This window comes from Mastomys coucha, unplaced genomic scaffold, assembly GCF_008632895.1.
Source record: "Mastomys coucha isolate ucsf_1 unplaced genomic scaffold, UCSF_Mcou_1 pScaffold7, whole genome shotgun sequence".
Lineage (NCBI taxonomy): Eukaryota > Metazoa > Chordata > Mammalia > Rodentia > Muridae > Mastomys > Mastomys coucha.
In genome coordinates this window covers 21,577,943-21,591,765 of record NW_022196913.1, presented here as the reverse complement: position 1 = coordinate 21,591,765, position 13,823 = coordinate 21,577,943, and the positions used below count along the sequence as shown (strand labels likewise).

Below are 13,823 nucleotides of genomic sequence, written 5' to 3'. Positions count from 1 at the left end.
TGAAGGTGTCATGCAAAGGAGTTGAGGCTTGGCACTGTGAAAACAGTCTATGAGAGGCTATTGGTAAACCCTAATTACAGCAGTGTTTTGGGAATGCCAGCACCATGCAATGACCACCAAGGACAGCAGCAGCAGTGGAGTACAGGCATCTGGAGCTCAAAGGCAAGATGTGTGCTACAAAGGGCAGATCTGGAGACGTGACCAAAGCCCTTAGAGGAGCCCAGAAGATCGTGAGTTGGATCCCAGACATTGGTTTTGCTTTTGATTGTGACTGTTCCCTGATATTTTTCCATCTTGAAGGAAGAATGTGTTTTAGTGGAGCCCACAGTTAAGAGACTTAGAATTTTAAAAGATATTGGACATTTTAAAATGATTGAACTTTTAGTATGCAAAGACTGTGGGACTTTAGATCTTGGGGATGAATAAGAAAGTAAGGGTTGAGGCTTAATAGTGATGTGTTTGTGTGTCAAGTTGACAAGGGGTCAATTGTACTGGCTGGTTTTGTGTGTCAAATTGACACAGGCTGGAGTTATCACAGAGAAGGGAGCTTCAGTTGGGGAGACCCAGCTGTGGGGCGTTTTCTCAATTGCCCCTTGTGGAAGGTGCCATCCCTGGGCTGGAAGTCTTGGGTTCTATAAGAGAGCAGGCTGAGCAAGCCAGGAGAAGCAAGCTAGCAAGGAACATCCCTCCATGGCCTCTGCATCAGCTCCTGCTTCCTGACCTGCTTGAGTTCCAGTCCTGACTTCCTCTGGTGATCAACAGCCATGTGGAAGTAAGCCAAATAAACCCTTTCCTCCCCAACTTGCTTCTTGGTCATGATGTTTGTGCAGGAATAGAAACCCTGACTAAGACAGCTTCTTAATACAATTTGAAACCATATGTGGTGGTACTTCCAGGATGGTTCTTCATGTTCAGAATTGTTTCAGCTTCTATATGAGTTTTTCAATTGTTTTTACTATTTCCGTAAAGAATGTCACTGGAGTTTTGATGGGTATATCAATTGTTTTTGGTAGGATAGCATTTTCTTACAATATTCATTCTGCTAATCTGTGAGCAGAGGTGGTCTTTCAGTCCTTTAATGTTTGCTTCCGTTTCTTTTCTTGGTGTTTTAAAATTTAGCTCATAGAGACATTATTAATATTTCACTAAATGAGTCTTCAAAAATTTCAAGGGATCTTGAAGTAGATCAGTGGCAAAAAGCATTAACATCATACACAGTGCCATGGGGCTCATCTACAGTGTAGAAAAAGGGACCCAAACCTTGGAGTGTTGTCCCCTTTTATCTGTTTGCGCTATTGTTTTTTACTTTGCTTTTAAATTTTACTTATTTATTCAATGTGTGTATGTGTTTGTCATGTGCATGTGTTCACATGCTTGTGTGTACTACAGAATATGTGTGGAAAGAAAAAAAAATTTGTGGGAGTCAGTTCTCTCATTCTGCATATGTTCTGGGGATCAAATTCAGATAATCAGGATCTAATGGCAAACACTTTTGCTCACTGAGATATGTCACCAGCCCTATCCTATTACTTTCTGGGAATGTCTGTAAATTTTTCAGGTGGAGTTTCCTAGGAGCCTTGTTTTTAAACCGCAGAATTGACTTGCTTTAGATGTATTTGCTGTATGAGTCCTCACTCATACAGCAATCCTGACCACAGATTTTCTTTTATCCACTCTTCTCAGCTCTCTTCCTCCTCCCTTCTACTCCAGATTCACTCCCTGTGCTTTTCCCTTTAGAAAGGAGCAGGTTGCAAGAGACAACAACCAATCACAACAAACAAGGTACATCAAGACAAGGCCAAAGCTCTCACATTGAGGCTGAACCAGGCAACTCAAAAGAAGGAGAAGAGTCCCAAGAGCAGGGAAAACAGTCAGAGACATACCCATTCCCACAATTAGGAGTCTCAAAAAAACCCAAAAAAAACCCACCAAGGTTACAGCTATAACATATACACAGAGGGCCAGATGCAAGCTCATGCAGGCCCTATGCATGCTACCTCAGTTTCTGTGAGCCCATATGAGCCCTGCTTAGTTGATTCAGTGGGTCATGTTCTACAGGTACCCTCCATATTCTCTGACTCCTACAGTCTTTCATTTCCCCTTCCTTAGGGTTCTCCTAACTCCAAGGGGAGACAACAGATGGAATCCTTCAATTTAGACTCCCTCTCCACATAATGTCTGGCTGTGGGTATCGGCACCCACTCCCATCTTCTACCTGAGGAAGCCTCTTTGATGGTAACTGGACCAGGCACAGATCTATGAGTGTAGCAGAATATCATTAGGAATTATTTCTTTTGTCCACTATTTAAAGACTGCATTTCACCTGTTCCCACAGTCCGCAGGGTCCCCCCTAATCACTTATTCTCCATTGTCACACATTTCCCCTGTGCACTTAGGGTCTAGGTCCATGGCCAGGAGTTCATTTTATACGTGGATGGGAAGCACATTTTACTTTCAGGCTTATGTCCAATTGCTTGGCAAAAGCTATCTGTAGTGTGTTCTATAAAAGGTATAGAGGCTGATGTTATAGACTTACATGTTAAACTTTGGCCTTGGAAAAATATAGTAAAAATACCTCAGTAAAGAGATGGGAACTGTCAGTGTCTAGTCAGAACACCTGGAACTGTAAGGAGAACATAGCTACCATCCGTCTTTGTTTGTTTGTTTGTTTGTTTTTGTTTTTTTCGAGACAGGGTTTCTGTGAGTAGCCCTGGCTGTCCTGGAACTCACTCTGTAGAACAGGCTGGCCTTGAACTCAGAAATCCACCTGCCTCTGCCTCCCAAGTGCTGGGATTAAAGGTGTGCGCCACCACTGCCCGGCTTTACCATCTGTCTTTAACTAAGCTTCATCTTCAAACTTCAGAGATCATCTTTGGGGAAGGAAGTTGGCTGTTGTAGTCCTTTTTGATACATTGATCTTAGAGGATCCTGAACTTTTATCTGTGAATTCTGGAGAGTTGTTCCTCTACCCTATTTTCTGTTTCCAACGTTTGCAATCAAGTCTTTTGTATATTGTCTAGTATTTTCTTTTAATAATTACATTTTCTTTTGAGAATTACATATGAATACTATATTTACATCACTCCTATTCTAGCCCTTCTCTCCTTCCTACAACTCCTCCTCTTCCCCCATTTCCTCTCAAATTCATGATGACCTCCTCTTTACTTATTGTTGCATATATGGATATACCATATGTATATATTCATATGCAAATACAGCTTGCTGAGTCCATTTAGTGTTGTGCTTATGTGTATTTGTTTAGGGCAGACCACTTGGCATTGGAAAAGCCTGGCTGCAGCTTATCCTGGAGAAGAGTGATTCTCCATCTTTAATCAGCCATTAGTTGCTGTAGTTCTTCATCCAGGAGTAGATTAGAGCCCTGTAAGGTTTCCTCCTTTTATGTTGTCATGTTCTCTGTTGCTACCATTGTGCTCATCATGTCTGAGAAACCATGTTGTTGGGATTTCATGACTTCAGCTTCCCTATCATATCTAGAAGACAATGTAGTTTTATTGGTGCTCGGCTCTTGTATTTCCACGCCTCCTCTGTGATGTTCCTTAAGCTGGAGAAGTTACATTATAGATGTATCACTTAGGGATTGCTACGCCGCAGTCAATTGTTCTCAGCATTTTGACCAGTTGTGGAGTTTTGTAACTCCGTTTGCTGCAAAGCTTCAGGTGTGGCAGCTACTTATCTGTCATTATAGCGATACATATTTAGCATGCATTAGAAATTGTCCTGCTGTAGGAAAGTGGTGGTGGTAGGTTCTTCTCTAGTGTCAATGACCTCATCAGCTATAAAGGACTGGGTTGACATCGCTAGGCATGAATCTTTTCCTACTGAGCATCTTCAGATTCTTGAGGACTAGTCTTTGGAGAGGAAATTTTTAGTGTAGTTCCAGCTTGATTTCTTCAGTCCTTTGTCCAAGGTGTCATGTCTTCAGCAGTAGGAACTAAACTTCAATTTCTGGGAAGCAACCAAGGACAGTAACCTATAATTTTTTGTTGATCTTCTGCACTCCCCTGTCCAATGACCCTAAGGATATCTTTCACTGACAACACTGAGGTATTTAATATTTCCTCAGTTTCTGAGTTTGTAGTCACATAATGGTGTTGATGTAACAAAAGAAGTGCTATCTATCTGTTACTCGAACACTGATGCAACAGCAGTTAGCCAGCATGAGGGAGATGATGCTCCTTCTGTCTGGTTTCCACAAACCTTCATGCACCAAAGATCACTTTCCTGTTTCTTAGTCTCTTTTGTGAGTGCTTGGCTTTTGTTTTTCCTAGATTCTCTGTTTTGTTATCTTTGTTTGTTTAGGCTAAAGTCCATATTCCTGCCAAACCATTTTACCCTCTGTGATCACAATCCCCTATGTAAAATCTGGAGCAATGCTCTGAGTCTTATCATCATAGCTGGGCCCCTATAGTTACCATATCTCTTATAGGCTAATCTACAACTATACAGTCATTTCACATACTATTCTGGAAGGTTTTGTACCTATTCCTTTCCATACCCTCATACTATATCCCAATCACTGCTTTCCATAATCATGCTTATTCAAGTTGCCATGGGATGAAATTTAGCTGTCATCTGGGCCTGCACAGGTCTAATATTGTTTTTTCCCTTGATTCTTGCCTTTGTGATTTTTTTTTACTAATAAATGTGGAGTTAAGTTATGCTTGAAAAATATTGTCAATCAATTCCACAAATTTCTTTAAGATATTCTTATTCTAAGTCTTGAGTTTTAGCAGCTGGTGATGAAATGCTGTGACTACTTGAATAAAATTTTGCTCTCTACACTCTTCCCATGAGTCTGAGGTCAGTGTAGGCTTCTTGTTCCAAATGATATATTTTTGATATGGCATGTATGGTATAAAGCCATGACTGTCATACTATTTTGGGATATAAAGGGGAAGTTACGGAAGGATTGTCACTGTCAGGGAATTTTACATTGGAGTGTTTAGGAGAAATCAAACACAAACACTTTCCATTAAAAGTGGGTGCTATTGATAAACCTTCCAAGCAATCTAGATTATGGCTCACTCAAACACAGTCAGTTCATGACCATCAGAAGTGATTTCTAGTTCATGTCTCAGGAAAAAATATTTGACTCATCTGCAGCTGTTTTGTTTTTTGTTGTTTTTTTTTTAAAGGAAAATGATATTCCTTTATAACTTGTGAAGGGCACAAATGACTGAAGGCCTTTCCCCATGTCCTTCCTTGCGATTTCCTCTCTGAGTGGTGCCAAAAGCCAAGTGATTGAAAATCCTAGATAGGTTAAAAGAGTCTCAAAAATGTCTCTAAACATTCAAACTTCCTGTGGTTTTGGTGAATTCTAGCCAGAACTCCTCATATAACATTGCTTTCAAGGGCACTACAGAATTATGTAATTCAAGAAAGGGCTTGGTTACTGCAATGAGTTTTCAAAATGTGTTATTCCACATGAAAAATGTGTCCTCAGTGCCAAAATGGTAGTAGGGAGGCTGGAGAAGCTGGGACTCACTCACCATTCTCTGTGTTGTTCCATTCCATCGATTACACTGTTCTTGATCTGCAGGCAGTCCATACCTTGTTGCCATCTGGCAGCTGGCTCCAGCACCATAAGGTGCACTGAACTGCAAGCAGTAGGAAGTAATGCTCTATATTGGTCACGATGTGCCAGCACAGACCCAGAAGTCAGTGCCTGATGTTACAGAAAACACTATAAAGGCAGTGAGGGTTATAAAGACTTCATGGAATGTCTTTTTCCTGTGGATGATAAAGGGCATCTACAGTGGTTTCCTTTTGTGGAAGAAAATGTTGTTAAAAGTAAGTAGCTCCAGGAAGGCTTAGTGTGTGCATTATTATTTTTGTTTTTGAAGTTGATAACCCTAGCAATTGCACATACATAGAATTATAGATATCCAGACAGGACAGTTTACAAAGACAGCACAGGAAGGCTTAGCTATACTCCCCTTTCCCCTTGAGTAGATGCAGTTGGTGAGGTGTGTCTAGAAGTCCGGCTTATCATTGGTGAGATTACCAGCCAAGACACCACTGGAAACTCAGTAATCATAATTTCTGGGAAGGACTGAAAACTTCCATGTGCAACATATATTCTAGAATGAATCTGCTTGCTACCCACATCACAACATCTACTCCAAAGTCTCAGCTGTGGCCACTTGTTGCTTCTGAAACTTCTCTAACTACTCTGAATTCACAAGTTCTTTTACTCAAGAAGTCTGCCTGGATAGTTGAGACATCTAATACCTCAAATTGCCCATATTGTAGATCATCTTACATTTTCTTTCTTTCTTTTTTTTTTTATTTTGTTTTGTTTTGTTTTGTTTCGAGACAGGGTTTCTCTGTGCATCCCTGGCTGTCCTAGAACTCACTCTGTAGACCAGGCTGGCCTCGAACTCAGAAATACAATTAGGCCTGCCTCACAAGTGCTGGGACTAAAGGCATGTACCACCACTGCCTGGCTTATCTTACACTTTCTATTTCAGAATCTTGCCACCTTTGATGAAACACTCTTGATAGAAAGAAAAGTTTCTTTCTCTAGGAAGGATAGATTCTGGTGTACTGTGAGGAAAAGCTTGGCTCTGAGCTTGTTCTTGGGAAATGGTAGATTCTTGCCCTTCCTGGCTAGTTCCCCATCAATTTATGCAGAAACAGGAGTTGCTTTTTTTTCCTGGGATTTGAATTCCTTGAAAGAACCCTTCGGTCATGGATGTTTGCAGCTAAGCTAGGTGATGAAAGACCCAGTGTACAATGCATTGTGTGTTGTGGAATCTGATGAATGTGCAATCAATCAAGTGAATTACAAGGAGTTGTTTGAAAAGCTGGTGAAGGCTAGTGTTAGGGTCCAAGGGATTTGAATGCACTAGGAATTCTCTGTGTGTACGTATGATAGTAATTACTTGATAGAGTGGCTTAATCAAGTCCCTGTCTGATATCAGCAGCGGCTTTATTCAGTGTATATTGTGATTCTCTAGCTATAACCTGAAACAGATTCCCTTCTACAGTTGCTGAATGTAGCTTTTCTATTTCTAGTGTTTATTGTGCCCTATTCTTTTACCTTTATCATGACTGTCTAGGATAGGCTCCTCATTGACTTGCCCCATGCACACTGCCTGTTTCATTCCTCTTGATTTCTTTTTCACCTTCTTCCTTAGGACCATGGTTTATGCTTCATTGCTCAGTCATATTTTTGATAATTCTCTAAGTTTCCTACTCTTTGTTTTTTTTCTTTTTTCCATATCTGTCTGAGGAAATCCTAAACATAATACGTACAAATGGGTGTTTATTCTAAGGCTAGGTAACTAAAATGTAGAGGAAGGTTCTTAATACTAAGGTCTGGTTCCCTAATTGGTTCTTGAATTGGTCAATAAAAGAGGCTGGGAGCCATTTGCTGGGTGGAAGGGATAGGTGGGACTTCTGGGTCCCAGGAGGAAAAGTAGATACAAGGAAAAAGAAGGGATTTTTTTTTTTTTTTTTTTTTTTTTGGCCAGGTTTTGGAATGAGATGCATGCAGCTATCATGTAAAATCTCAGGGAAGCTAGAGCCACCAAGGATGGATGCTCAAGGAGGTTTGGGGAGGGAGGATGTAGCTGATATAGGTTAGCTGATAAGTTTAGGACTTGAGATTCTGTGCCTGACAATTGTGCCAGTAGGCAAATTGTAAAGTAATAAAACTGTCCGAGTGTTTGTCATCTGTGGAGCAAAGGTGAGTAGAGAGAGAAGCCTGATCAGTGACAGCAACTTGGTGGAGCTAAGCCAGGAAGAACAAAAGGAAGCTGGGAGGGGCCAGAGCAAGGGCAGCAGGAGCAGTCACTGGTAAAGGCAATAGCTAGTTTTTAAAAATTACATGCAACACTGAAATTTGACAAGCTCTTATCTGGTATCTCAAGACATCCAATTTCAATTGTGTTTCTTTCAGTACTCTGCTCTCTCATTGTGTGTAACAAACTGGAATTCTCTCTCATGTTCTTGTCTCATGTTCCCCTAAACAAACTCCAAGTCAACCCTATTGCACGGGCAAGTAGGAGCATCAGGGAACCTGGTTGGTGGGTGCCTCTCATCCAACCCAAATGGGAAGCATGCCTACATCCATGTCTGCCAGACTTTGATGAGGTGGTTTGCATATGTTTACCCTACATCTCTCAGTGCTATTTCATCCTTGAATGACTCCATGCTGCATTCTTAAGCCATTAGAGAAGTTCTTTCTGAGAATATAAAACATCACCTCTTAGGAATTTGTTGGTTCTTACCCTACTCTGCTTCTTGCTAAATAGTTTCATCTATGTGATTTATTCAGTTACACATTATAAGCAAATGATTGCCGAGATTTTATCTATAGTTCAGATTATAATTTGGTTCCTACTTGTAAAATTTGCTCTGGGAAATCTCCCAAGGTTCTCATACCTATCAGTGTCACCTGTGGCATCTTCCTTTTGATTAGTCTGCCACTTACAACCACCACAACCAGTGTATTATCAATCCTATTAGCTTCCGACTATTTATTAACCTCATTTTCTTCTGTTTCTACTCACATGGCCCTTAGTCTAATGTGGGGAGCCATGAATCTTGAGAGGCATTTGCCATGGCAAGATGGCGCCTGTTTGCGCATGTGTGTAGAGTGAAAAGACGCCATGTCACGGCCCATCCCGGGGCGTTACGTAGGGTAATGAGCGAACAGCCAATCATGAGCAGACACGCCACGCTGTGGGCAGATACCCTGCACTGTGGTATATATAAGCAGTGCGGATTTTGGGTTCAACCCCTTTTTTCCTATGGATGGAGACAAATAAACAGTTGCTGCAGAAGGAACCTAGTGTCCGCGTGTCTTCTTCCCGGCGAGAAGACTGCGCGGGCTACAGTCTAAGACTACACTTTCTCTGTCATGATCATCACAACAGCTTCTTACTCAGTTTCCTCAGTTCGAATCTTATCCTCTAGCCAGTGGTTATACTGCAGAAAGAGAGGTCTTTCTGAAATACGGGCACGATCAGTCAAGTCCTTTTGGTGACTTCCTCTCAGCTTGGTAGTACATAATGTATTTCCCGTGACCTTCAACACCCTCTCTTTCCTCTTCTGCACCTCGCTGATGCTTCTCTCTCTCTTCATGTGGTTCATTGCTTCTTCCCACCATTTGCCCATGTGTACATGTCATTCATTCTGTCTTCCATTACCAACATACTGCTCCCAACTCTATTCAATGCATACATATAAATTCTTAGTTCTCAGCTAACAGAGCACCTTTCTAAGGGACATTTTCTGCCTTCTCTTCCTTTGACCCAAACAACATTAGAACTATGTGTTGTAAGGTCTCATTTTCGCCTGCATGCTTCCATTCTAGAGTCTGTCACTGTCTGCCATTATTTTTTTTTTTTATCAATGATTGGTTGATGTGTACAACTTTATTAGAATGTAAGTCCTTTGTGATGAATCATTTGTTATGTTTTTTTTTTACCCATCATATCCAGTGTCTGTGAAACATAATAGTGTATTATGTCAGTAAGCAATTGTTAGATGGGTGAATAAATGTACCTTAACAAACTTAATCATTTTAAAAAATTTAAAGATAAGTGCTAATCATTTCTATTTTATAGAAGTAAAAGCCAAGCCTTCAAAATTATGTAACATGCTTGATACTGCACATGTTAAGTAACATAGACCTAGAATTTAATTATCTAGTTTAATATTTGGTTTGTGGAGATAAGAATAGATTTTTGTGGAAATAATTATTAATAAATCCTTGCAGTGAGTTTGCTACTCACTCCAATGGTTTATGTTCCCAAATGCAACACACTCACACACACACACACACACACACACACACACACACACACACAAACGCACGCACAAAGCCTTTATATTTTAATGTGTCTTAAACAACATAATAGCCGGGGCCATTTCCACTGCTGTTAGAATCTATCTCCCACCAGTAATTTCGAGTTACGACTTACTAATTCATATGTTCAATCTTGGCTGCTCTGAACCCAGTTGGGCAGCCCTCTAGGCCATGCTCTCCTGATTCCTTCACATGGCAGCTGTGTCTGCCTTGCACTCTTCTTTGGCATGGCATCTCTCCTCTCCACACTCTCCCAGCACTCTCTTTCCTCCTGATCCCAAGCCTGGAAATCCTAAAATCCAGCCTCTGTCTGTCCTCCCCAGCTATTGGCTGTTGACATCTTTATTTACCAATCAGAACCAACGGGGGCAGGTTGCCAGAATCAATGTGTAGGAGGCACTCTCCTGCAAGAAATTTTTTTGGGGAACATAATTAGCATTCATAATACAAGTAGCTACAGATTTTAAAGAATTTAATTACATTAGGCATTTTGTTATAGTTTTACTGTAAATTAAATTTAAAAATTTATATCAGTTATATTAATGCTTACTTTAAAACTAATAGAATAAAATAAAAATGCCCTACAGTTTGAAAAAACTGAGAATGTTTAATTAAACTTTGAGTATATATTTTGGTTATTAAAGTTATGACATCTCATTATTCTTGGGAGCGATATTAACATTAAAAAGAAGATTACCAATATAATAAAATATTAATTACATAAAGGTGTATATGAGAGAAGAAGGAGTTCTGTGAGCATATTTCTTTGGGGTATAGTATTGTAGGTAATTCATTTATTCCTGTCATATTCTCTCTCTGCCCAGATTTCCTTGGCGCTAATTCATTTTTTAGAAATGTTCTTCTTAAGATATATTTTTTTCATGAATACTTTAAAGTATTAATAGGGAATAGTTATTATGATAACTATTATGATAATATTTTACTTCAGCCTTATAATTTGTGTTCTAATCATGGTATGTTCTGTTGGCCCAAAGGCTCCTAAATTCCAACTTTCTTATAAGTGATCACAAAGTTCCTATAATTTCTTAAAATTTCCCTTATATTGGTAATGTTTGATTGCATAATGGAGGTTGAAGGAAATAAAGAACAGTTCTTCATTCATTAAAAAGGAAATTTATTAAAAAGAAATGACACCCCACCCAAATTTATTGAACAGATCACTGATCCAAATTTTGAAAAAGATTCTTTGTATTATGCTTGACAGTAAATGGTTACTTCCCTTCCCATTTGCCACCTCAGCTAAAAAGAAATACATTAAATAGCAGAGAATTGGTATACCTTCATAGTTAGCCATGGTTCACTAAAAAAAACTGATCTCAAAACCCTTTGCAGCTGACCCACTGGTCAGTTCAGACTCCCTTCTTGCCTTCTTGAGAAACACCAATAGTTATCCTTATCATGATCAACTGAAGTAAAAAGACCAAAGATTGATGCTAGTGGGTGATTAAAATACTGCAAGGAGGGTACATGGACAGTGAGCAAGACAGGGGGATGGGATATGAAGAAAAACAAAACTGGGAAATAAGGCAGGGACCTGAGAAAGTGACAGTATGAGTTGGATGTAGTGATAGGGTAACACAGTGGAAAGAATTGGCAATGTGGTGTGAACAAGAATAGATAGGGTGCATTTTCATGCCTGTTAGAAATGGAGGGAAGGGAGCAAAATTCATGTTGTGTTGTGTGATGTGATGTTGATGATATTTTCAATGGAGGCAGAAGAGACAGACTAGTGGAAAAGAAGAAGAGACTAAAGATGACTGCAAAGGAAGTGCTCCAAGGTAGCACAAGATCATCAGAGAGGAGGTAAAAGTTGCCAGATTAGAGAGACCAGGTCCCTTTCAAGAGCACCTAGTGAAAGAAAAGCAGGTGAGGTTGCAGAGCAAAGCTTTCCTAGGAAGAATGAAAACTCAAGGAGCTTGTTGAGAAAGAGCTGATTGGGCAATTGGAGGACTTGGTTCTCCAATTACACTAAGGTCACATGTGCGGAAGAGTCACTGTGCCTCCTGTCTGCAAGCACAATATGGCATCAGTAATAGTGTTAGGGTTATCTATATTTCTTAATTTTTGTAAATAGTTGTACTATTTGCCATACAAAGTCCTACAAGGAAAAATGGAAACTAAGAAAACACAAAGCTTTGAAATGTCAAAAATCATTCTACAGTACAATGAATGACGAATTTTGTGTTATGAAACATAAGCCTAGCATTTTCTTAAATTTTTGTCACACTTTTGCAAGGCTGTAGAAATTATTGGACGAGGTAGGAAGCAGCTTGAAAGTCTTGAATGAAAAAAAAATGCAGTTATAAGAGAAAAGCTATGCATTGGGTTCCTATTGAATTGATGAATAGCATCATTGAAACATTTTAAGCATTCAATAAAGAATTATTAGAAATTGAACCTTTTGTCTGGTCTTGCCCATGTACAGACATACACTAACATATATATTTGTTGTTTCTTTTTAAGGCCTTTAAAACCAAGGATGGCTATCTTGTAATTGGAGCAGGCAATGACCAACAGTTTGCTGTTGTATGCAAGGTAATCCATAATCACCGGAACGGGTAGAGGGCAGGTTCTGCTCTTCATTTTGTACAAACTGAGGGAAAGTTCAATTTTGCCTGAGTGTTGCTCAGTCACTAGTTGAGAGCCTGTGTTAGCACCTGAAATCATACCACCTGATACTCACAACTGGTGAGACCTAGGTCTGATAAACACTGTCCTTCCTTTCCTTCCTTCCTTCTTTCCTTTTATTGTTTATTACTTTCTTTATTCCTTCTTTGTTTGTTTGTTTCCTTCTTTCTTTCCTTTCTTCCTTTCTTCTTTTCATTCTTTTTTTTTATTTGCACAGCAACCCCAGTCTATTCTGAGACTGAAGGCAAATTTAATTTTCCAAATCTGCTTTTTATACCATTTTAATTACATGCAAGTAATAAGGGCGAGCAGTACATTAAGGAACTAGCAAGGCAGTAAGCAAAGTCCTGTGATTACTCCCGTGAAAGTTGTTTCCAAGGGCTTGTTGTAATGACCAAAATACCTGAGCCCACTTTCTTGTCCAAGTCCAAAATCTTGCCTGAAGCCCACTTTTTTGTTCCACCATAAGATTAAAATTCCTGCCTTAACCTACTTCCCTATTATAGCCTAAAGTTAGATTCTTGCCGAAACTTACTTCCTTATCATTCCCTAATGTCAGATTCCTGCCTGAGCTTACTTCCTTGTCATGGCCTAATGTCAGATTCCTGCCTGAAGCCCATTTCCATGTCCTTGGCCAATGTCAGATTCCCCAAAAGGCTCTCCACATCTCACCCCTTTTAAATCAATAAACAAGGCTGAGCCTGTCTTAGGTTGCTCTGACAAGAATGCCTTCCGTACCAGTCAGTCTTCAAGACACGTTCAGCTTGTTTGTGTTACATGAACAAAATACAGCCTTTTAGTGTTTGTTAGAAACAAACAAAGCCTCTTGGTGCATGCCTCTGTCTTAGATTGATAAGGCTCTGTGCAGAATCTTACCCACACCTGGCTTGCCAGCCTATTAAATTAATAACTCTGTTTGGGGGTTAATTTTTAGTTTCAAGCCATGTACTTTGGCCACCAACATGTTGATGTTGTTAAAGGCAAGTTTTAACATGATGAGCAGGAATAAAAGTATTCACAGGACAAGAAGGGCTAGTATGATCAACCCATATATGCCATTCTTGAAGCTTGACCAAGGTGGAAATACTGACTTCAGGCCATGAATAAATTTACCAACAATATCAGCAGGAGCAAAGTTCAGTGGAGCAGCATTCTTTAAATTCATAATCTCAGAGAGGTGTTGGAATTATGCCAAATACCCTGCAAGTGTCTTTGAACCTTTTCCAAATTATAGTGACTGTCATTGTAAACTTTAGAAGTAACACAAGAGCTTCCGAGTGACAGAGGGGGTTCAGCGTCCTCCTCTGCCCCTTCCCTGCAAGTGGATCGCCTAATT

The 13,823-nt window shown here is 39.8% G+C and overlaps 1 protein-coding gene across 5 annotated transcripts in view; it reads left to right on the top strand.

The window, feature by feature from the left end:
• The window catches only part of Sugct (succinyl-CoA:glutarate-CoA transferase), a 474,328-nt gene that overhangs the window by 310,417 nt on the left and 150,088 nt on the right, over positions 1–13,823 (top strand). For all 5 annotated transcript variants that reach the window (XR_004114937.1, XM_031358181.1, XM_031358178.1 and 2 more), the window contains one exon: positions 12,323–12,394. Coding sequence is in view for 4 of the 5 variants with exons in the window: in XM_031358181.1 (XP_031214041.1) it covers positions 12,323–12,394 (72 nt within the window). In the remaining variant the exon portion in view is untranslated. The remainder of the gene's footprint in view (positions 1–12,322; positions 12,395–13,823) is intronic.